General features: G+C 38.4%; 1 protein-coding gene across 1 annotated transcript; it reads left to right on the forward strand.

Annotated features, from left to right (window-relative positions):
- Positions 1-2550: 2550 nt before the first annotated feature.
- Positions 2551-25581, forward strand: LOC111345960 (polycystin-1-like protein 2). The gene is given in 24 exon segments (XM_088725109.1): positions 2551-2583; positions 2663-2723; positions 4331-4444; positions 4828-5156; positions 5565-5706; positions 8206-8528; positions 9095-9233; positions 9795-10439; positions 10979-11101; positions 12192-12314; positions 12870-12992; positions 14083-14205; positions 14383-14511; positions 14764-15463; positions 15921-16494; positions 16774-16989; positions 17767-17922; positions 18380-18574; positions 18856-19077; positions 19290-20003; positions 21251-21487; positions 21558-22868; positions 23411-23579; positions 24095-25581. Coding segments are annotated over 24 exon segments (8388 nt in total).
- The last annotated feature ends 136 nt before the right edge of the window (positions 25582-25717 follow it).

The raw sequence follows: 25717 nt of genomic DNA on the forward strand, positions 1-25717 counted from the left end.
CCACGTACATGTACTGCAGCAATTTAAAAATAGCAATAAGGATACAATAGCGGGTAATTTTAGTTAAAAGTAACACCTATTTTATTTTGAAGACACACTACCGGTATGAATACTAATAAACGTGAAGATGACCTCACTCATCACGAATCGATCAGATCTGTCTGACGATAATAGCACGATAAACGGCTCAATTTATAGATGAACGTTTAATCGTTTCTCTTGCGATCAAAGAGTCAAGCTAATCAATGGTGTATTGATCGCCACGTTTTGACTACGATGTTGCTTGTCTTCGTCAGGTGACGTGAATCGAAAGTTTACGTGTCGCTATCTTAACACCTTGCTTTGTAGTTATTGGTTTGTTATGGCGCGCGAAATTTGGAAGGCAAGAGAGGAGAGAGGAACGTGAAAGCTACATGTACTTTAAACGTAGCCGAAAGTTACTCTGCCTTCTTGAGCGTTCTCTTTATACTTCCAAAATGCATCTATATCCTCATAAACGCGCAGCTAATAGCTAAGCCCAATCCTTATATAAAATGACACCATGTTCTTGTTTTGGAGGGAAAGCTTACATGTACCTGCATGTACCGCATTCGAAATTCGATTCTTTGAAAAAAGTTGTCTACTGATGTTAAGCCTCTTTAAATCAATCAAGGAAAATAAAGATGAACATTATCGAACGGTTTCACAATAATTCTTAGCTAGATAAAGGCCAGAGCGCAAAGAAAGGTCTTCAGCCTAACTAATTATAATCATTTTCTGTTCAAGATGCAATTGCTTTAAACCGAATCAAGGAAACTTACAGCTCTTTCGCGAGCAACCACCAGGATGTTATTTTCACAAACATTGCCACCTGTGTTAGTAGGTTCGGGTTTGTTGCTTTGTTCAGTCGACTGTCGAAAAGTCTAGCAGCAGAGACTCGCAGTTACACTTGACGGTAACTTTACAGCAAAATACAATTACACCTTCATTCTAGTCCTCTTTGGATTTTCGATACCCCCTCGTGACGAAGTCCAATCGTAGATTTTAATATTCGAACGGTTCTGTTTTTTTTTTTTTTTTTTTTTTTATTTTGTTTCCATGATATGCGGCTAATGTTCCTCGTACGCAACCACTCAAAGAATAATGCCAGCGACCTTCCAGGGTGTTGGACATAGAGTCTCTAAGCATTTGAAACAAATTCTCTATTTGATCGCAGCATTTAACAGGGCGTATTCATTCATAAATATTATTTAGAAGTAGAATTATCTATAATTTTGGAGTTACTTCCTCTCAACCTAAAAATCATCAAAGGAATATACTCAAATCAGCATAAATCTTTCACAAAAGTATAAATCTTGGTAACTTGATATCAAATAACTAGTCTCTTCCAAGTTCGATCTTAATTCTCTTTGATTATGGAGAAGTTGCATGGAGCACAATCCTTACTGGCGAATTGACGTAGAACGGGTCACTTCCTTTTCAGGCAGCTATATATTGTTGTGAATCAAACTATATAGGTCTTACATTATCATGACAACATATCATAATTAACTATCACTCTTGTATGGTCTCTAAGCTTTTAAAAACTGACTAGGGTAAATTTCTAGAATAAAATTTGACAGATAAATAAAATAAAGTTTATAATGGTACTCAGTGGAAGCCTGTTACCGTAGGCGTTGTTTTGTTAATGTCTCCTACCAACAGGAATAAAACCAAAGTTATTTCTTGAATGATAGTATATTATTTCGACTACCTGAGTCATATTCTTGCTTTAGAGAAACATAAATTCAACTAGTAGGCTTTTCAAAATTAAAAAAGAAAAATACGATAAAAATCTATAGTTCCAGTTCAACATAGGTGGATGAGATAAATAATATATGTGAAAATGGAATGATGCACTCCCAAAAAGTCATCGTGATTTTCACTGTTGTCAAAACATGCTTTTATCAACACTCGGCTAAAACAAAAAAATTAAAAAATAAAAGCACACGATCTGTTAAACATACGATTGTGCAACAAATGCAAAACCGATTGTAACAGTTGAGCTAGAAATATTGTCGACACGGTAAAATGTCATTAACGTGGGAGAATAAACAATTCAAAACGTTTTCGCGACAGAGTTTGGTGAAAGTCGAAGTTACCTCTTTTCACTAGTCTTTGGTCTTGGAGACAGCTTGGAAGTTCAGTGTCTCCTCCGAAATAGCTGATCTAGGCTTAGCTGTGGTTGAAATGTCCCCAAACCTTGTCATTCATAATTTGGGTAATAAACAACGACAGCGATTTGCCAATTGCAAACAGCAGGGTTTCATTGCTGTCTTAATTAATTTTCCTTACCGTGAGTTCTCTGTAATTGCTTTCTACAACATTCTAAAACAAATTTCTTGTAGAGGCTTATATTCATCTGCTCCACCGTGCAAACAGCCATAACGAGCTTTTCTGTTTCAGAAGCAGGGGGGAAAGGACGAGAAAAATAACTGTTTTGTTTATATGAGGTTCAGGGTATACCGTTACTAAAGAGGCCAGTGAACGCCCTCAAAATCTTTGCAGAAGGCATACTGAAAAGAAAAAATCATGCTCGCCGATGGCTGGTTAATGCTACGCAAGGTAAGACGAAACTTTTACACTGCAGTCCCCACTCCGAGACAGCAAGTACACTGATTTGTTGTTTGATATCATTTTTCAGACTTTTTGGTTTTTCATTCAAGGACTAATGCTAACAACTGGGGATGGATTCGTCTATGCAGGTTCGAGTCCCTACCCATAAAATGCTTTTAGTCAAGTCTTTTAGTTACACAGTTTGGTAATGATATTTCAAATGCTAAAGCAATGGATTTTACCAGATTAATTTTATCTTAATTTTCTACCCTAACAACGGCTCAGTGAGAATTTTTCTCTTTTTTTAAATTCCCCTCATTTTCAAAACGCAAAGAAAGAGGTCGGTACGAATCTTCTCTTCATTTAGACAGAGACCTCTCACTGCAATCTGTATCTAATAAACGTTCATTTAACACAGTACCATACGCAGTGAGTTTGTATCTGAAGTAAAACGGTGAATTTTAAATTTGAACACTCTTGCTGCGAGGCTCGATTCGATTCATTATTTCACTGGTGACTCATGGAAAAAACAATAATCATTCGAATAGGAGACTCAAAGTGTGAAATTGAATTTATCTCATTGGATCTAATGGGTGGATAATTTCGGGCAAACATCTTCCTCGATGGATTCATCAATCCAGTATTAAAATGACTCACTTATCAATTTTGGTTTCTATATCTCAGTTATTGTTCCAAGTTCAAAGCGAAGTAAATTTTGAACTCTTTTCCCTTCTTATCTCTTAATAAAAATACAACGGAGGAGTGAAACAAAGCTATTATTTCTCTAGGGAGTTCGCAAAGATTATAAATATTTCTTGCCAAATTTTTATTTTATTCAAGAAACTTTTGTAAATATTAATAGCATGGTTGTCATGAGCATATTATCGTGACGTGAGTCGAGCTTTTGATTTTCTTATAAGACATTCCTCAAAAAGAGAGAAGATAGTAAAAGCGGGCTCTTGAGATTTTGAGAACATCTGAGAACAAGAATCAACCTGAAGGCAATTTGATTATATGAATTACACCTTGAAGCTTTCTTAGAGGAAATTGTTCATGAGGAGATATCATATTCTTTAGAAGTAAATTAGAATTAAAACAAAACAAAAACAAAACAAAATTAACTGGTGACATTGTCAATTATCATTGCACACAACACAAGCAAAAGCTTTGCATTAACATTAACACACCGTACGCACTGCGGTCTTCTTTATAATAGGGACCTTACGCAATCAGGACGGCAACGCAAAGGAAGACTTCGATTAGAAAATTAATTTCTACTTTTAGTTAGAATTTCAAAAATGGTTGCAGGAGCTTACTGTCTTATATGGCGCCACAGCTCAACTTCAGCATGACGCATAAAAGTAGCGTTGAGTTCCAAATGGAAATTAAAATAATTTGCCGTCGCGGTTTCGGTTCGCAGACGACGCAAGTTTTGGCGATTTCCCGTTGTTGTTTGCATAGGACGGCTAAGAAATGTACAAAGTTTCAAAATTCACGTGCTGAGCTACTGTTCTGCCAATTAGATCTCTTGTTTTTCCACGTCCTCGTTGCCGTCGCCGTCGTGGTTGCGTAAGGTCCCTAATATCAAAATCTGATCATAAAGGAAAACAGTAAAGCATGATAACTTTGCTGGTAGACGGAGACTTCCTTGATAATAATGAAACAATTTAGTGGAAGACTGAGTAAATTTTTCAAACTTAGAAAAAAAAAATGAAAAAGACATAATATCGTGGACTGAATATAATTTATTTTTCAGTTTACCCATGCACTAGTAATCCATGTACAAATGGAGGATCCTGTGTCGAAAAGGCTGATAATAGTTACCTCTGCGAGTGTCACGGAGCCTACACCGGAGAAAATTGTGAAAAAGGTAAGGACACCGATCAGATTGTTCTTTCTAAGGTGCATTTTACTTCCAACATAGTAACCAAAATGAAACTAGTTTTGATTGTTTATGTGAGATTGATGTGATTATAGAAAAAAACATTTAGAAAGCGCAAGATCCTTTGGTTCTTCAAACTAGTGCACTTTTTCAAAAAAAAAATTACTGATGAGAGTTGGAACTCAGTTGAGCGGAAGAAGTCAAGTCGGTGTTGCAGCCTTTGACTTTAATTTTCTTGATCTTGTGGTTTATCATTTTTCACTCAATGAAAAAATGTCACTGTAAGTATTATTAACAACCAGTACATGTATACGTCTGTGGTCAAATTAATATTTTTGTAACTTTACTTTCTCCTTCTAAACATCCTGTAGCTTGCAACGATCCGCTGGGCATGGAGGCCTACAAGATACGGAATTGGCAACTTTCAGCCTCCACGAAATTTAATAGCGCGCATGGACCCAGGAACGGGAGGCTGAATTTTGAAGGAGATGATTATAACACAGGGGGATGGATAGCTGGTGTACATGATACTGACCAGTGGTTCGAGATTGATCTGTTCAACTTTTCCACTAAAGTTACACAAGTGGCAACACAAGGGAGGGCGAATTATCCTCAGTGGGTTACCAGTTACAAGCTACAGTATGGTGACGACGGAGTGAATTTTGAGTACTACAAGGAGCAAGGAAATGCAGCTGATAAAGTAGGCTAAGAAAGAAACTTTCTCAGCGCATGGTTTCCAAAAAGTGTTTTCGAATTAACTATTCAACTGAATGCAAGTAATAAAGACTGATTCATAGTTCTTGGAACGACTGACATTGATGCTTCACTAGCTGCACCCTTATAACTGTTTTTGGGTTCCATTTCTCGCCACAAGTTTGGATTTTGCTTCTTGGTTGAAATTGACTTTTTTTTCTGAGTGTTTGTTGCTCAGTCTTCATGAGCATGAGCAACGTCCGTCATCTTTCCGCTGACTCGTGCCTCCATTAATGCCTATTCAAACTGCGAAATGTCTTGCCCTAATATAACGCTGTATCATTTTTTAACTCAGTATTTTCCGATAAAGTTTAAACATTACATTTGTAAATAACTGATATCTTGTCTGTTTTAGGAATTTGCTGGAAACTCGGATCGAAATACTGTTGTTTCTCACAACCTTTCCGTTACAATCGCTGCTCGTTACATCCGCTTTCGACCTATTACCTGGAATGAGAACGGAATAGGGTTGAGAGTAGAACTTTATGGTTGTCAAGGTAGGCATATTGAAAGTGGTTATGCCAGACTTATTAGCTTCACCTGTATCACCGCTGCTATTTATAGTGCTTTATTTTCAGTAAAGCGATATCAATGCTCGCAAAGAAGAGTAAAGAACAATGGACACTGTCTTTGGAGTGTCAGTCTCTAAGGCGCAGCTATGATTTGGCTGCCCGGCTCCGCTACCCCCATGGTTATTCCAGACAGCCATTACTCTATTTATTTTCAATATTGTTTTTGTGTGGCTTACAGAAACTGTGTAGCCACAGTATGGCACGATCTGATTTTTTTTTTTAAGTTATCTATTTGTCCACGAGAATCAATCGCCTGTCACGTGGTCTAGTTTTGTACCACGCACTAGTCTGAGTCAGCCATTTTGGTTGCGAGCGTAGTCTCGACTAATCTTTTCCTGGTGACCGTATCACGAGTTAGTGCTCCTATCACAAACCGACACACCCAGACCCGGCTTTTTTATAATTGCAGCTTCTGCAAGAGCTTTTACGCTGTTAAAAGAAAACATTTAATTGCTTGAATTTTCGGTACGAGTTTTACTACATTGAAAGGAGTCATTGCACTCTCGCAAGCCAACAACTATCGGTTTGATCTATCGGTGTGAGTTGCACCACTGAGTGTCTGAGAGTGTTTGAAAGTGTTTGAAAGTGTCTGAAGCCACCTGAAGGTGCCACAAAATGAAATAAGTTGTATCGTAACTGCATTCTCCTTGCACTGTTGAGAATTCATGGAGGCATACAGAACGACAAAAGTAAGTTTGGGCATTTCGATTGAACAATACCGGTCAAGGATTTACTCTCAAGGCAATTTCGTGAAAACAAAGGATATCTTACAACAACAAACATATGAAACATATGTGTGAACTGCGGTTATGAGACGTATATGAGCACGATCCTTCGCAGTAAAGCACTATTTGAGCAATAGTGAAAATCAGACCTGAAAAAAATTTCAGGCCTGTACGGGGTTCGAATCCCGTACAGGCCTGAATTTTTTTTCAGGTCTGATTTTCACTATTGCTCAAATAGTCCTTTACTGCGAAGGATCGTGCTCATATACGTCTCATAACCGCAGTTCACACATATGTTTCATATGTTTGTTGTTGTTTGATTTATCATCTACGGGTTTATGTCGAATTAATTTGATGGCCTGCTCCCAGTTGGCTTGTTAGCTCAATTGGTAGAGCGCTGCACTAGTATCGCAGAGGTCAGTGGTTCGAATCCCGTACAGGCCTGAAATTTTTTTCAGGTTTGATTTTCACTATTGCTCAAATAGTGCTTTACTGCGAAGGATCGTGCTCATATACGAAAGGATATCTTATCACATTTTAAGGATCATTTTGGCGTGTAATGCTTAAGATGTCCAATTTAAATGTATTTTACTTGCCAGTATTGAAACAAGTTATTGGCCAGCACAAAATATGGAATGATGTGAAGTTTTGGTTTTCATAAATTATTTTCTACAAAGCCTATATCCCATTGCTTATAAGAGCCTAGTAGTTTAATGTCACAACTGAATTGTGATTAGTATTATTTTTTTGCAAGTAATGCCCAGAATTATTCAAACCTTACATTTCATGACTTCCTGTAAGCTTGGCATTCTTCCAAATTCTCTTCATAATGATTCAGATTAGCATTGATATCTAAACTTGGTAGCAACACATGTGTATTAAGCTTTAATTTGGTAGACGACAACTCCATTTTTAGTTACTTGTTTGGTTTTGGTTAATTCATATCACAATACTGACATACATGAAAAGTTACACTCTTGATTGCCTGAAAACAGCTAGGTGCTTTTTTTCATGTATCACTAGTGCAAAAGTAATAGCTCAAGTACAATGGTAAATTACTGGTAGGCTCAGTAACAATAAATCACACTAGAAACCAATCAGATTTACACAAAGTAGGTCGTGATAATTGATACACATAGTAGCTGACCAAAATAAACAAAAGCTTGGATATTTCTGCGCATATTGATAAGCACTAACAAAATTGCATTTCTGAGTAAGATTTCAGCTGAAGGAGAAATTCTGATAGCATGTCGAGTTCACCATTTACATGATGATATCAAGTTCACCTAGTCATTTCATGTCTCCGCATAGCTTGAAATTAGGAAACATACTGGCATGAAATAAAAATATCAATAATAAGAAACCTTGAAAGATTCTGATACTTTAAACCATATGATACTATCATGCGCTTGCCTATACTGAACTCTGTTGTGTTTAAGTCATGTCGCTGATTATTGTTCCTAAAATCTATTCTGGCGACACTCTATCTCTATTGAACCTTCTGTTAGGTAAAACCTCCAGGCACCTATCTTTTTCCCCCTAAATCCTTCCATTTACAACCCTATATCCACCTGCCTCAACGAAATTTTTCTGTGTTCTTTTAACGAAATTTGAGATGTTATAATTCACATAGATTCTTGTTCTTGTTAATGCATATTGCTGGTGGGTGTCTCATTTCTGTTTATCATTTTTCTTTTAGAATGTGGAAAACCTCTTGGCATGGAGAACTTTGCAATCTCAGATGGAAGCATAAGTGCTTCATCCCAGTATTCTTCGTATCACGGCCCAAAGCTTGGTAGGCTAAATTATGAAGAAGGCAATGGAGGTTGGAGGGCTGGCACTAATGAAAACTCCTGGCTGCAGATTGATCTCGGGCAATTGTTCACCAAGGTAACAGGAGTGGCAACTCAGGGAAGACATAGCACCATTCTTCCCCATCAGGTGACCAAGTACAAGCTACAGTACAGTGTGGATGGCGTGAGTTTCCAATACTATAGAGAGGAAGGAGAACACACGGATAAGGTAAAATTATCTTAATAAGTCAAAATTCTCTTAATAAGGCACAATTTTAAAAGATACAAATACCAAGCGACTTAAGATGCTATTCTATATCAAGAAAAATACATAAAAGGGTTAACATCATGCTAAAAATCCTTCAAACCATTAAAGGGTCAGAGCTTTACACTTGCTCGTGTTTTGAACAAATCTGGCGAAACTCTTTTGACTATTAACACCTTTGCTACTTTTTCTTTAAGCTTGGGATTTCTCTTTCTTTGAAGCACTTCTGACCCTGGCTATTAATATAGTGACTACGCCGGCTATTGAATAAATCCGGCAGATTACAAAACGTACCGCCCTATCCAACCGATAGAAATTTGTTACCTGAATGGTGAAATTCACCTTTTTTCTGGTATGGGGCACCAAATAAGGAAAGGTTCTATCATCATTTATGCTCAGGCTTGCTAGATTTATAGCCGTAAACAATGATGCACTGCCACAGACCATACCTCAGTTTATTTGTTCAGTTATTCATTCATTCATTTATTTTTACTCCGTCTTTAATCTTTGGCAAATGGATTAATGTCTAGGAATTTGATGGTAATGCTGACCAGGACACTGTTGTATACCATGGCTTGCGCCCACCAATCACGGCACGTTTCATCCGTTTTCGCCCAAAGGCTTGGTCGGGTGCGGTGGCTTTGCGGGCAGAACTTTATGGTTGCATAGGTATTGTGTATTCATCCGTTTTGAATTCATTTAGTATTTTTTTCTGAAACTGGTTTATTATTCACAATTCAAAAGCTTCATCTCCGTTGAAGACTCGTATAGCTTTGAATTTACACACCTAGTCTAATTTCGGCCTCTCTTTTCCCTTCTGGAGGAGGCCTTTACAACAGAATACATCAACAATAACGGTTTAAGAGCTGTTAAAGGAAAAATACACAGTTTTTGCCCTAAGAAAGGACTGGTACTTTTAGTATGGGCATGTTTACACACGCACACGAGGCCGGTGGAAGCGATGGATGATTTTCAGCTTCAACAAAGCGTTAATAGTGGAAGAAGAATATTTTCTTTTCTTCGCGCCATGAAAATGTCTTACTAGGAGAAGAAGTTGAGCAGCGCCACTTCAAGGGCTTTTCTCTATAAACCTTAATTGCTACCGTAATTTGAGCCAGTCAATCCACCCTTAGTTTGTATTCTTGGTCAATGGATTAAGTTCTGTCCGTGGACATACTAATATTTTTTTTTTCTTTTTTTTCTTTTTTTTTTTTTTTTCGCCGATTGCAGCTGTTAGTATACCAGATGCAAGAGCCATTTATCCTTTAAATAGATTTTTTGAAATACGAGACATGAACGATAAACAGCCTCAGGGATTCTCTGGAGAAGTATCCTTTGCAACTGGTCCAAATGCTGACGAAGGTGGCGCTTATCAATTACATGGGAATGCTAACAGCTACATCGAGTTTCCAAATGATCAGGGAGGGTTAGATATTAAAACCTCTATCACATTGCTATGTTGGCTGTATCTTGATAATGCGGTAGAAGCGCCTGTACTTCATTATGGTGGAAAACGTTCAGTTTGGGGCGTTCATATCTGGACATTGCAGGATGGATGGTACGTTCACTTCCACCGTAGAGATTACTCGTCCACCGGGTCGTTAACAATCAATCAGCCCTTGGAAATAAATCAATGGCATCATATTGGCGCCTCTTATGATGGCAAGACTGGAACGGCGAGTTTATGGTGGAATGGCGAAAGAGTCGCACAACGGAATCTGGGGGCTGCTACCACTATTGCTACTCAAGATAACGTCACGGTTGGTGTATTGAAAGGTCATAGCACATTTCTTACTGGAAGAATCACTGCAGTACAGTTTTACGATGATGCATTGACAGCAGAGCAAATAGACAGGGTAAAACATTTTGGCTTAGGTGAGAATTTAAGATAAATACCGTTGCAAGTAACTAATCATAGGCGAATCAAATAAGGGCAACTTTAGATCGGCGATCGTCATGTCTTATGCAGGGTTCTCTGTCCATTATTCTTCAATGATTATGCTTAGAATCGAGGAAAGCTAAGGCAGACCTCAGTGCTGGTGACTAATTTTGAAGCCTGCTTTGCTTTCCGTGACGGATTTCTTTTAGACATTCTACACGGAAATAGAGAGAAATGAAACAAACTTTTGAAAAATGGCTTAATTAAGTGCTGCCGTTAGAAATTACGAATAGCAGTTAGAAAGTTATCGCAAGAGAGAAACGTTCGGAAAAACTGCCAGCGTTTTTGTTTTTGACTCAATGCCTTGACTATACCACCGTTTATATTTTTTAAAGATTATAAAAGTTCCATATTTAAGCTAATTTAGGCCACAAATTCAAGCATGCATTTTTTTATCAAGCATGCATGGTGATGACGATGATGATATATGTACAAAAATGGCAAATTTCTTTTTCTTATTACTATTTCTGCTTAGATAAAGATGAATGCCAGGATCAGAACCACAAATGTCACGTAAATGCTCAGTGTAACAACACTTTTGGCTCATATAACTGCACTTGTCTAAATGGGTACTCAGGAGATGGTGTAAACTGCTGGGGTACGTACTACTCATTGGCACGTATATTATCAAGTAAATGTAAAGCTATACGACCTTGTGTCTCGTCTTAGGAGTCATCTAACGGCGTTTCTGTCCACGCGATAAAAGACGCAAAAGAAGTAATTTGGAGTAAGCTGCGGCCTTAGTATACTTTGGTAACGTTTTAATGCCGTTTTAACTTGAGCGTGCTACCGAGGTATTCGAATTAAGTTACCTAGGTAAATATTTCACGTGTGTAAACGCCAACTGATACCCTGGTATCAGTTGGCGTTTTATTCGCTCGAGAGAATAGAAAGTTAACTAAGGTAAAAGTTCGGTTTACCCTGCAAGCAGGCATGGTTAAGGTCGGTAACCAAGGTTTGGATGACAGATACATCCGCTTGCGGTCGCATAGAATTTCACATTTCGCGGTGTCGGGATTGCGCCAGTCTCATTCGATCATGTTTTCGAGACCAGGTTTTCACGTTTGGTTTCGGTCTACGAAGAAGTTATGGCAAACAACGTACGTCGTGATATTCTAAAATTTCCGTTTAATAGAGTCTCCAACCAGAATTGGTTTCTCGGCCACGACCACACACGTATAACGCGTCTTGTCTTGCGAAGGGCAATTTGTAGCAGAATTAATCGCTTTCTCCTCGACCTCCTTAGGTGCTGCAAAAGTAAGAGCTGCTGCAATCTCGATTCCTCGGTTTGCTGATCAAGAACAAGAAAATAAAACGCGATGACTACAAGAGCCACAGCTTCTCTTTTGAACGCGAGCATTTTATGAGTGGATATAGTAATTGCCGCAGATTCGATTAGATTGTGATTGATGATTGATGACAGTTATTTGAGCCAGTATAAACACTGTACAAATGTACCAAGGTTTAGTCAGTTAATGTTTACCTTGGTAAACGCTTCAGTGTTAACTCGGGGTAAGTTGCATTGTCAACAATTCATCAGGTCATTGCAACAAAGAGCACCTGTCAAAATTCGTTAGATTGACGTATGATAGCAAACGAAGTTCGTTCTAGTATAATTGCTTTTGCTATTCAGTGATGTACACTTAATATTAATGACCACTGGTGTCTTATTTTCTTCTTTCGTTCAGATATTGACGAATGTACCATAAATGTGCACAACTGCGACCCATTCGCGGTTTGTAACAACACGAATGGATCTTTCAACTGCACATGCATTGTAGGGTATGAAGGAAATGGAAAAAATTGTGTAGGTGAGAAATGTTTCTGTGTTCAGCTACCATAACTAGGCGTTGCCTCTCATTCATTACGGCAATACACTGCCAGCTTAAAAGACACACTTTTATGCTATTGGGAAGGAATTGATACTGAGTGTTATTGGACGAACCCGAGACAATAGAATCGAAGAAAGCTAAGGCAGACCACAGTGCTGGTCACTAATTTTGAAGCCTGCATTGCTTTCCGTGACGGATTTCTTTTAGACATTCTACACGGAAATAGAGAGAAATGAAACAAACTTTTGAAAAATGGCTCAATTAAGTGCTGCCGTTACAAATAACGAATAGCCGTTAGAAAGTTATCGCAAGAGTGAAACGTTCTGAAAAATTACCAGCGTTTTTTCTTTTGACTCAATGCCTTGACTATACCACCGTTTATATTTTTTAAAGATTAAAAAAAATTCCATATTTCAGCTAATTTAGGCCACAAATTCGAGCATGCATTTTTTTTATCAAGCATGCATGGTGATGACGATGATGATATATATACAAAAATGGCAATTTTTTTTTCCTATTACTATTTCTGCTTAGATAAAGATGAATGCCAGGATCAGAACCACAAATGTCATGTAAATGCTCAGTGTAACAACACTTTTGGCTCATATAACTGCACTTGTCTAAATGGGTACTCAGGAAATGGTGTAAACTGCTGGGGTACGTACTTCTCATTGGCACGTGTATTATCAAGTAAATGTAAAGCTATACGACCTTGTGTCTCGTCTTAGGGGTCATCTAACGGCGTTTCTGTCCACGCGATAAAAGACGCAAAAGAAGTAATTTGGAGTAAGCTACGGCCTCAGCATACTTTGGTAACGTTTTAATGCCGTGTTTAGACTTGAGCGTGCTACCGAGGTATTCGAGTTAAGTTAACTAGGTAAATATTTCTCGTGTGTAAACGCCAACTGATACCCTGGTAAACGGCGCTCAAGAGAATAGAAAGTTAACTAAGGTAAAAGTTCGGTTTACCCTGCGAGCAGGCATGGTTAAGGTTGGTAACCAAGGTTTGGGTGACAGATACATCCGCTTGCGGTCGCATAGAATTTCACATTTCGCGGTGTCGGGATTGCGCCAGTCTCATTCGATCACGTTTTCGAGACCAGGTTTTCACGTTTGGTTTCGGTCTACGAAGAAGTTATGGCAAACAACGTACGTCGTGATATTCTAAAATTTCCGTTTAATAGAGTCTCCAACCAGAATTGGTTTCTCGGCCACGACCACACACGTATAACGCGTCTTGTCTTGCGAAGGGCAATTCGTAGCAGAATTAATCGCTTTCTCCTCGACCTATTTAGGTGCTGCAAACGTAAGAGCTGCTGCAATCTCGATTCCTGGGTTTGCTGATCAAGAACAAGAAAATAAAACGCGATGACTACAAGAGCCACAACTTCTCTTTTGAACGCGAGCATTTTATGCGTGGATTTAGTAATTGCCGCAGATTCGATTAGATTGTGATTGATGATTGATGACAGATTTACCTTAGTTATTTGAGCCAGTATAAACACTGTACAAATGTACCAAGGTTTAGTCAGTTAATGTTTACCTTGGTAAACGCTTGAGTGTAAACACGGGGTAAGTTGCATTTTCCGCTTTTCATCAGTCATTGCAACAAAGAGCACCTGACAAAATTCGTTACATTGACGTATGATAGCAAACGAAGTTCGTTCTAGTATAATTGCTTTTGCTATTCAGTGATGTACACTTAATCTTAATGACCACTGGTGTCTTATTTTCTTCTTTCGTTCAGATATTGACGAATGTACCATAAATGTGCACAACTGCGACCCATTCGCGGTTTGTAACAACACGAATGGATCTTTCAACTGCACATGCATTGTAGGGTATGAAGGAAATGGAAAAACTTGTGTAGGTGAGAAATGTTTCTGTGTTCAGCTACCATAACTAGACGTTGTCTCTCATTCATTACGGCAATACACTGCCAGCTTAAAAGACACACTTTTACGCTATTGGGAAGGAATTGATACTGAGCGTTATTGGACGAACCCGACACAATTAAATTCCTTGACCCTTTCCTCTGATTCCATAGACATTGATGAATGTGCAATATCAACTCATAACTGTCATGGAGTTGCTCACTGTTTCAATCATCCTGGATCCTTCAGCTGTGAGTGCCGGAAAAACTACATTGGAGATGGGATCTCATGTGAGCCCTTTGGTAAGAACTATTTCAAATTTCAGCTTCAGACGGTTTAGCTTTTTATTTGTTATTACCATCAGTATGTTGGCTTTTTACCCCCTGGACAAGAAACATTAAATAAAGGGTACGATTCCACCTAGGCTTTGAAAATCGATTATTACGAAATGAAGTACTTGGCGCTAATCCATAGTTAATAAAATCCATCAGGAATTAAAACCAAATTACAAGATATGATACACAAACGCGGGTAAATATATCATTTATTCTTAGGAGATTTCTCAGTAACCATCAGAAACATTTCAAAAGACAAGTATCAGGCCACACCTGTGCAGCGTTCAGTAAAAAGTGTCCAAGAAGCCATAATACAGGGTCTAAATAAAGATTTAACTATACTGACAAGCACCTTTGAATGGAGTGTGGTTAGCGAAATGGAGCTAGCTGCGTCGGAGTCAGCATTTGGAACTATAGTTAGTCAAGGGACAACGGAGTGGACCATAAACAAACGATCTATACCAGCTGGCATCTATCAAGTCAAATTTAATGCTACACTTGCAGTGGGAGAACCAGCATCTCCAAAGGTTCTCAACGCCTTTGATTATGGCTTCATTAAAGCTATTGCAGCCCCTGTGCGGGCCATTCTTGATGGGGGAAGCAGTGTACGATGGGGCTCCAACCAAATTGTCACCGTGAATGGCTCTTTAAGTTACGACGCAGACATTGGTCCTGGAATATATACTGGGCTCAATTTCACTTGGTCCTGTCGGAATGACACTTTTGTAAGCAACACTTGTTTCGATTCTTTTCAAAACGAAGAAAGGTTAAACTCTGCAATCATTGCTATAAATTCAAGTAAACTCCAAGTCAACCAGACCTACTTCCTACAGCTGACTGTGTCTAAGGATGTTAGAAGTTCCCTCGCCGGAATGTCATTTGCAATAGCTGATGGAGAGGTACCTCAGGTGACCCTTAGGTAATTGTTATGTGGCATAAACGATAAATGGGAGAAAATGTAATATTCAAGGACCCTGGAAACGGAAGCTCTTATGATGTTTTTAGTGTAAGAGAACAAGCTTTCCAGAAGCAAACTTGCTTACACTGGGAAGGAGAGACACAACGAGAGAGGTACAACGTTCCAATGACGGGTTGAGATTCTGCCAAAAATAGAGAAGTAGAGTACTTATCACAATTAAATGAGTATTTTACGCTTCAGTCTCTCTTAACCTTTATCTGGCTGTAGAACTTAAATAGAATACTGGAGCTTTGTTATGACTACCCCAAAACTAACTTTGAATTGCTCTTGTAAAGGCTGGCAGATGGTGGTTTGAAAGAATAATTCGCAAATATAGATCTTATAAAGAAGTCTTTTCATTCTTGAAGTTAACGTATTTCCATTTATTTGAAATGTTTTTCTCCTTTATTTTTCTTAGATGCTTTGTAGATTGTGGCACAATAGTTTCTGCTTCAAATAAGCTCCGGGTGACATCAGAGTGTCTTAATTCTCCTTGTGATGGATCTGTCTACGAGTGGCGCCTCTCCAGACTCAGCAGTTCAAACAGTTGGGAAAACATACCTATTTTACCCAACATGACTTCCACTGCTGTTAATTCTACCAATATGATCATCAAGAAAAATTCATTACAATCCAAATCGATGTACAATTTAACTTTAACTGTAACATCTCCAAAAGGAGCATACGGTTTTTCTGTGCTTCTCTTTGAAACCGCTGGGGAGCCTCACAGCGGAAGTTGCGCGTCGTCTGCCTCTGAAGGCGTCTCACTGGAAACTGAATTTACTTTTAAGTGCTCCGATTGGCAGGATACGAGCTTACCGCTGACGTATGAATTTGCACTTGGAAATGAGCCGATATCTTATGGCACCTCACCCTTGTCTGTGTCGACAATATTACCTGCAGGATCGCCGGAAAATGATTTTAAACTAAAAGTCACAATTGTTATTAAGAATGCGGTTGGAGTATCTGTTCTACAGAATTTACTTATCAAGGTACTGCAATTGATTACATACGAGCTAACGTTTTGATGAAATAATTATTTGCGCTTACTCATGATATACGCATTTCCAATTTCATTTATAAACACTGTTTCAAAATTCTTTCTGTGGGCTCGCTAACCTTTTATCTCTTTTTTTCTTTCTTTATTTAACCTCCGATATTTTCCAATTCTATCTCAGTGTCGCTTGGCTAGCTTATGATTATAACTTAAACGTCAAAAAAACCATCCTTGTTAAGAAAATGTTTCGATACTTCTAACTTATCCATTCCAGGTAAGGCCATCATCTGGTCTTGATCCATGTTCTGCATCACCAGACGAGGTTGCAATCAAGTTAAAAAGTTTTGTAGTCGGGGAAGGTAATAAGCTCGATGAATTCCTCAACAAGGGTGAACTCAGTCAAGCTGTTCAACTTGGTATTTCTGTTTTCAAGTCAGCGAATGAAAAAACCGAATGTGGACAAGAATTAGACCCTAAGGACAAGGCATTGGTACGTTACAATACTGTTCAAATACAGTCAGGGATATAACTTAAAATTTACTGATTAATTTTTTTTTTGTTTTTGTCAGAACACGTATAGCGATTTCCGTTTATTTATGTCGCTAGGCATACTTAAAGAGCTAGTGCGACGAAATTTTTGCATTTTATTTTCCCAATTTTCTGGTGTTAACTTCTCATTTAGACCCTAAACTATAAGAATAAGCGTAATTAAGTTTCTCAAATTTTACGTTATTCCTTAAAAACAGCGCCGCGAAGACATTAAAAATTCTTCCGCCATTGCTCGAATAACACACTAGAGAGCCCGCGAAAACAACTACAGCAGTTTTAGTTGTGACGTCATCGACTCACTTGGACAACGTCGCGAAGGCATGCCTTTGCAAGAAATACGCAAAAGAAAGCTGGGGAACAATTCTTTCGAATTCTATTCCTTCTTTCCTGCGGAACAAGAAAAGCAACTCTCTCTCGGCATACCAAATTAGCCACATTTGTTGAGCCGTTGACGTCACTTCCGTTCTCGACCCAGTTTCCTCTTCTTCGCGCGGAGTTGTGTAGTTCGAAGACTGCTGGCTATTTCGATCGCGAGTCTACAGGAAAAATAATTTTACTTATCAGTGGAGTTTTGCCTTAAGATTTGGAAAATTTGTTACTTAGGTTAAGTACTTTCAACCTCTGAGGAGAAAAGAAAAGGTGCATTTTTGGTCGCTGTAGCACTTTAAAATATGTACAATAAATAATTTGAGGTAAGCCATTTTTTTCTTTTTGCTAGATTTCTAATACATTGATAACGAAGTTTACAGCCATAACACCAGAAAGTCTTGAAATGTCTCGTATGGTTATGTCAGTTGTAAGTTTGGCCATGGGAGAAGGGAATGAATGTGGCAGTTGCAGTGATAGTGGCAGTAACAGCAACAATGACAATATGGTAGGCCACTTTTTTTTTCCTTTTAAATCCTTTTTAAGGTAGAAATTAACATAAATTCAAGTTTAAACCTAAAGATGATTACCGTCAATGAAAGGGCATCTGTAGAAAACTTACACCGAATCAAATTGCGATCGAATAACTTGTTGTGGAAAGGTGAAAGCTTTAAGCTTCAAATTGGTTCAAGCCCGTACCTCCACAACGCGATATGGACCCTGCGACATACTAAGCAACGAAGGCACATATTCTGAATGACGAAAGCTTTACTGGGTTCCTTGACCCCCACCGAAGCCTCCGATCGAAAATAAATAAAATGTTTTGATTTGTAGCTAAAACCCGTCGTAAACAACAGGCTTATCCTCATGGGTAAATCATAATAAACGAAATATCTACTATTTTTCAGTATCTTAATAACTCTGACTTCAGTAGGGAGAATACATTTTGGTTTTATTTTCTCAAGGAATTAACGATGCGCTTGACGGATAGTACAGCAAATATGATGATTTCCACCCTTAACGATCCGGAGGAGCCTTTTACACCGCTGTTGGAACAAACAGCTACAAGTGTTACAGGCTGTCTCACAAATGTTCTAAAGTCAGCTGCAGGCTCGAGTCAGGATGAAACAGACTCGCTTGTTACCCCACCCTCTCCAGAGGTAAAGATCACAAGTAAAGTTCGAAATGTAATTATCACATATGTCTGTCCTTTCCCCATACAATTCCTTGTTCGGATTTCGTATTTCGACAGCTAATTCAAGATGGCTCAATTCTAAAGATAAGAGTAAGTATTAACTAAACAGAAAGGCGAGACCGATGAGTCCATCCGAAAGGAATTATGAATAAAGATCTTTTAAGGTCTAGTAAAATGGAAAAGTTATCGGGCGGGAATGACTACGTTATCATGTCCCTGAACACTAATCTTTGATCCTCCTTTTAGTTCGTGAAAAAGGCCTCTGAAAAACTAAGCAACATGAGTGATGCATTTTTCGGCCGCTTGGTTCCATCAGAAGATCTGGTCCTAAAAACTCCAAACTTGGCAATATCTTTGAAAAAGGTCACAGCTAATGATGCAAAAGGACTCAGCATGGGAGATGGACCAAGTAAATTTAAACTCCCAAGCAGCCTTGGAAATATAGGTGGTGGAGACATAAATGCAAAGGTAACACCTTCGAAGCTATTTTTATTCTAACACGCTTGCTGGGCATGATACATTAGAGCGCTACCTTAATTTGTAATTAAACTATGGTAAGCAACTACGTTTACCTCATTAATTTGATAAAAGATTCTTTAACACCATTTTTTACACGCAAAGTCTACAGCAATTTCCTTTACTTATTATCAAATAATGCCATATCTTGTTTTCTTTTTCAGATGCAGGCTATTGATTTTAACCCTTATACCTGGGACAATAGCAGCAAGAAAATTAAATCACGTATCACGAGTCTTGAGCTTAAAAGTAACAGCGCGGCAAATATAAATGTATCAAATCTTGACAACGACATCGAGATTATCATTCCGATTTCCAGTCCACCGCAGAACTCCACCAACGGGACGCAGCACAACTTTCTTAAGCCAAATCAGATGTCAGCTCGTAGTTATTACGCAGAACTAGCCAATGTTCCTGTCTCTCTTAAGTTGGGTGAGGTCAAAGCAGGAATACAAATCAAGTTGTTCATAAAATTTGGCAAAAGACCAACGATAGATGATTTTGACTTCAATTTCACACTGATCTTTACATCTACATGTGACAACCAAACAGATGTTAATTCAACCTGTCAGAGATCAGTCAGAGATAAGTCTGTGACAGTGATACCATCCAAGTCGGGTTTCCTTTACGCGGGCGTGTTGTTTGAAAGCCCAAAGAATGAAAGTCAACATTCTAGGCAAAGAAGATCCTGTTTTGGTCATCGTCGAGAAAGACGGTCATGCGTTGGCGTTAAAGATCCCCCACCCAAAGGATTTCTCAACACTGTGGTTCCGAAGTATGATCCAAACACTGACCTTAACTATAGTTTGACCATCACCCAGTCGAGTTGTTTGTATTGGTCAGAAAATACAGAAAAGTGGACTGCGGAAGGTTGCCGGGTAAAAATGAATACTTTGATAATATTTCTGGTGCTAAGTACGCTGTAGTGAGTCAAGTTCACTGTTTCCTCTTCTTCAATGAGGAAGCGATTGATTAGTCATTCCGAACATAAATTACCTATGGGAATGAAATGTTAATCTAGACTTTCAAAATAACTGTAGACATTTTCACGCTCATTGGTCGAGAGCTATTATCAATAAGGTTAAAGACGATAAAAACCGACGTTTCATATAACCCAACGCACAGCACTCCTCGCCATGTCGGCGAAAAACAATTTTTCTTGCGAAAAAACAACAACTTTTGAAAGTATGGACAGCGAAAAAATGCCGAATTTTAAAGATCGGTAAACTCCGAGAATTGAAGAAAAACTTCTCGACGAGGAAGAGAAAGCAGACTGAGGAAAAATCTTCAGTAAGTGAAAGCCGGTCTTCGGTTTGCGAGGTTGAAAGAAGACGAACTTGAAGATATATTTATCAATGTAATAAAAACTATTGAGGATAACAAAGCCTATTACCACCCATCTCTTACTTGCATTTCATTGCAAAAGTCATCACAAGACACAAATTAAAACAAGAAAACCTAGCACAAAAACAACAAAGTAACACTGAATCGATCATTTCAAGCGCTGATGATTTTCTGAAAACTTTGGTGCATAAGCTGTCATGAAAATGTAAGTGTTATTGCAAAAAAAATTGACTTCAATTTCAATTGTCTATAACCTTATTGATAATAAAATTGACTTAAAAATGTTCAAAATTTTGCAGTGAAATCATTCGGTTGCGCCTCGTGGCTCCCCTTAAGTTTTCAAGTATTTTGAGGGGTAAAACTACTGATCAACTTGTTGCTTTTTAAATATTCTCTTTTTATCAAACGAGTTTCAGGGTTTATTACTGAAGGAGTGACCAATTTCTCTCGGGATTAAAATTATTGTATTTAATCAAGATCGCGATTGAGTTTAATTTAAAATTATTCATCGAAGTGGAGGTGAATAATTTTTTTAGTATATGCCACACAAATACCAAAAATTAGTTTAATTCTTTCAATTTACAGAAAAATTGTAAAATATTGAACTCCTAATGCACTTTTTTGTCTCATTAGCTGCTCGAAGGTGAACAGTACTTGCTATTTATTTCTGAAACAGCCTATCAGCGCGCGAGAAAAGCACTATTCACTTTTGTAGTATAAACTAATGCACAATATTTTGTTCATTATTTTGCGTTGAGTTGAGTTTTTCGTTTTGTCAAAGGTTAGCGAAGATTCGAATACTACCCATCTTAAATGTCTTTGCAATCACTTAACATCATTTGGTGGAAACTTCATCCAGGCACCAAATCCAATTGACTTCGACAAAGTGTTTACTGAGTTTTCAAACCTTGCTGAAAGTGGCAACATTTCAGTTCTTGTGACAATTGCCTGTTTTTTCCTTCTGTACTTCATTGTCTTGGTTTTTGCAAGAAAGGCTGACAAGAGAGATGAGTTCAAGGTAATCAAATTTCAAACTTCAGACGAGTATTTCAAATTATTTTCATCTGAGAGTGTTTCCTTTTTTCCAGATTTTCCCTCCTAAATTAATACCACTTGTCAAGGAAGGAGACTATTATTACGATATGGTTATAAGCACCGGCGTTTGGAAACATTCAGCAACAACAGCAAACATAAGCATTAGTATCAAGGGCGAAAATTACGATCAGAGTCAGATTCCACTAAGAGAAAAAGGGGAGACGAGCGAGCTTTTCGGACGTGGAAGTATCAACGGCTTTGTTCTCGTGATGAAAGAATCAATGGGCCCTCTAAAAGAGATTACTTTGGATCACGATAATTCGGGTGATAATCCGTCTTGGTTTGTAGAGACCGTAGTCATCCAAGATCGTCAGACCGAAGAAAGGTGGGTGTTCCCCATTAATAGGTGGCTTGCTTTGGAAAAAGACGACGGCCAAATAGAGGTTACTGTGGATAGCCGATCTTACTCCACCTTCTCAGCTCAGGTTCGTTCACGTTTTGCCAGGAAAATTGCCGACAGTCACCTGTGGATGTCAGTGTTTGGAAAAGCATGTAGCAGTACCTTTACACGTGTGCAGAGAGCTTCATGCTGCCTTGCAGTTCTGTTTAGTGCAATGATAGCTAATGCCATGTTCTATAACATTGGTGGTGAATCTGACGGTGCTATACAGGTCGGGCCATTTAAGTTTTCTTGGAAACAGATAGTCATTGGGGCACAAAGTGGCATAATTATTGCTCCTATAAACATTATTATTGCCTTCCTCTTTAAGTCTAGCAGACCAAGAAAGAAAAGGAGCGAGAAATACCAAGTGATAGACGAGGCCCAACGACTTTTGGATGAGATAACAGACACCGGTTGTATGCTTCCTCATTTCTTTGTCTATATAGGCTGGTTTGTCTGCTTCTGTACAACCATGACAGCAGCAACGTTTACGCTGTTTTACAGTCTAATGTGGGGAAAGGAAACCTCTGAGCAATGGCTTGCTTCTATTTTAATTTCCAATGGACAAGATATTTTTGTTGTACAGCCAACGAAGGTCATGATGGTAGTCATAGTTATTTCCTTTCTCCTGACCACAAAGAACAAAGGCAAATGCGAAGAAGAAGAAGAAACTGTTATCGATTCGCAGGAAGTTGAGATAGATTTTTTGAGTGATGATCCCAAACAGCGCTTTAAGAAATATCAACGAGAAAAAATGAGGGAGAGATCCAAAAAAGAAGCTCAGTTAACAAGCATGACCAAAGACATTATTCTGCATTTAATATTTGTCTTTCTCTTGGCTATCGTATCTTATGGAAACAAGAATGGAAATCGTTTTCTGATGACAACTGAGATGAGAAATCGAATAACTAAGTTTAATCTGGTAAGATTATGGTTTCAGCTGAATAAAAACCCTCTCTTTTCTCGAAGCAAAATGAGCCCATCTTGCCCGTTCAGGATTGTCCGCTTTGATCTCGTGCCAGAAAAAAAGTTTGTAGCTTACGTACAATGTTGGCGAGGAAGTCTCAAAAAGCGGCTGAAGAGAGTCAAACAGGAGAAAAAACGATCCTCGTGGGTTAATTGTAGTACAAACACAGTTACCTTCCTTTCGGATGTCGAAATGAAAAAGGCATTCTTGATTGTCATCGTATCTTTTTGCAGAGTAAATGAATTCTTTGATTGCTTAAGCTTGTTGGGAAAAGATGGCTGGAGATTAGTCTTGTTCTTTTTTCGCGTTTAGGCTTCCTGTCAGTCACTAAAAATGCGTCAAAAGAACTCGGCTAATATCCAGTAATCCTGGCCTCACGTCTAATCAGTTAGGCATATCTTAAATTGTTCTTTCTTGGGGATCACAAAGTTTGTCCTCTCGACGGGTCCGTAGATCTTAATATCTACACTTTGTATCTTTTTTATTCTCCACTCTAGGTAACGGATGCACATAAATTGGAAGCATGGTTGAAGAACGAATTTATATCAAACATTTACAATCAGGCGTGGTATAATGGACTTGAAGAGAAAAACGATGTGTACATCGAGAATAAGATGTCGATATTGGTGGGAATGCCTTGGTTGAGACAGCTAAGAATTAAAAAAAGTAAACTCAGATGACAATAAATCTTTCTCGTATACCAACAGTTTTTCACAGCGTATTTTTCGTACAATGAGGACAGGCAAATGGAACTTCTAAATCAGTGGACAAAGTCCCTAATACACATTTGAAAATTGCTTCTGAATTTTTTTAAATAGTTTGAAAGAGGAAAACATCATACTGATCTGATCAATTGAAATAAGTGTAAATACATGTCTAGTGATACGAAAATATTTTATCTTCTCGAAAATAGGGTGCTACGCATTAAGACTCATACACATGTTTATAATGCATTTTAATTTGCTGCTTACGACTGGACTCAAAGAAAATTTTAAATCCCAATTTTCAGCCCGATATTAAGAAACTTCACTAGCGTTTTTTTGGTTTTTTTTTTGTTTGTTTGTTTGTTTTGTTTAGCTTTGCTTATGTTTTTTCGGCATATTTTTCTTTCTCTGTTTCAGTTTATTACCATTTATCATGACCACTAATAATTACTACCTCTCTTTCCTTTTCACTTAAAGAGTCCTGCAGAGCGCTCCCGCAAATGATATCAGATTGTTATTACGACTATTCTCCAGAAAACGAGGACACGACTTTGCTAAGCCTTCCAGGTTGGATACCTCTCGCCAGCAATACATCGTGGCCCAATGCTCTCCAAATTTGCCCTAAGCCTTGGCGATATCAATCAGCAGCAGAGATTCGCAACGATCCCATCTTAGCGTCGTACAACTCGTATGAAGGGGGCGGTTATGCGGCAGTCATGGGATATGATGGAAGCACTGCAAAAGGCGTCCTCGACGAGACTATTGCTAATGGATGGCTTGATCGCCAAACTAGAGCTGTAATTCTTGAGTTTGCTGTTTTCAATGTCCATACAAACTTGATCAGTATTGCCACATACTTTTACGAGGCCATAGCTACTGGTGCAGCCTACACTTCGAGAAGATATGAGACAATTGAGTTGTACAGCACTGAGTCGGGAGCTCTGATGTTTTTCCTAATTGGCCAGTTTCTGTTCATGGCAATGGTTCTATTCTACGTCATAGTTATGTTAGTTCATCTTTATCAACAACGCTTAGGATTCTTTAAATCTGTTTGGAATATGGTCGATTTCTTCATAATTATTTTCTCTGTGGCTTCTGTAGCAATTTACATGATCAGAGCCAAAAGCGTATTGAACACTATCAAAACTATTCAAGCCAATCCTTACGAAATCGTGCATTTTCACACAGCCTTGGACTGGCTTAACCTAGAAAATGCGTCTATAGCAGTCGCTGTGTTCATGGTGACTGTCAAGCTTCTGAATTTAATTCGTTTTAACCCGCACGTAATTTACTTGTTTTCATCTTTTCGGCAATCTATAGGCTATCAACTATCCTATGTGTTCTTCTTTCTGATCGTGTTTAATGCATTTGTTGTAACGGGTATGCAGTTTTTTGGCGGTGCAGTATTAGAGTATTCTAGCTACCTCAATGCAGTCATATCTCAATTCGAATTCCTGTTGGGAAAAGCAGTCCCAATGCATGCTCTTCGAAATGACAAACCCTTTATTGGTCCGACGTTTGCGTTATTGTTTTGTCTATCCACAACTATATTCCTCATGAATATGCTTGTTTCTGTCCTCAACGAATCATACGGTGATGCCAAAACAAAAGCAGAGGAGAACGCAGAAGAGCTTGAAATGGCACGTTTTATTGAGGAACGTTTAATAGATTTTTTTCAAGAGGGAAGTAATCGGACTGAATTTAGGTTATTTTGCGATGAAACAACATTCGCCAACATGTGCCTATCTGAAGCAGAGCCTTTCTGTTTGAATTCTCAAAGTATCCTCCAATGTACGGAGGAACGAATGCTAAAAGTGGAGAAAAGACTTCTTGTTCTCACTCGACGGACAGAATACATCGAGGCTGATTATTTGAAAGAGGAAAATGACTTAATGAATCTTTTGTTATTAATGGCACGTTCTTCGGTGCGTGATTAGGAAAAATGATCAAAAAGTCATCCCTGAATGCAGAGATTTCTTGTCTTACAACTCATCTGCGTTATGTTCGGTTGAAATTTTTATTAGCTATTCTTGGAATTGTGAATATTAAAATACATGTCTAGTGCAGGTTTTTTGTTGGCAATCAAGTAACAATTCAATA

Source organism: Stylophora pistillata, chromosome 6 (assembly GCF_964205215.1).
Source record: "Stylophora pistillata chromosome 6, jaStyPist1.2, whole genome shotgun sequence".
NCBI classification, from domain to species: domain Eukaryota; kingdom Metazoa; phylum Cnidaria; class Anthozoa; order Scleractinia; family Pocilloporidae; genus Stylophora; species Stylophora pistillata.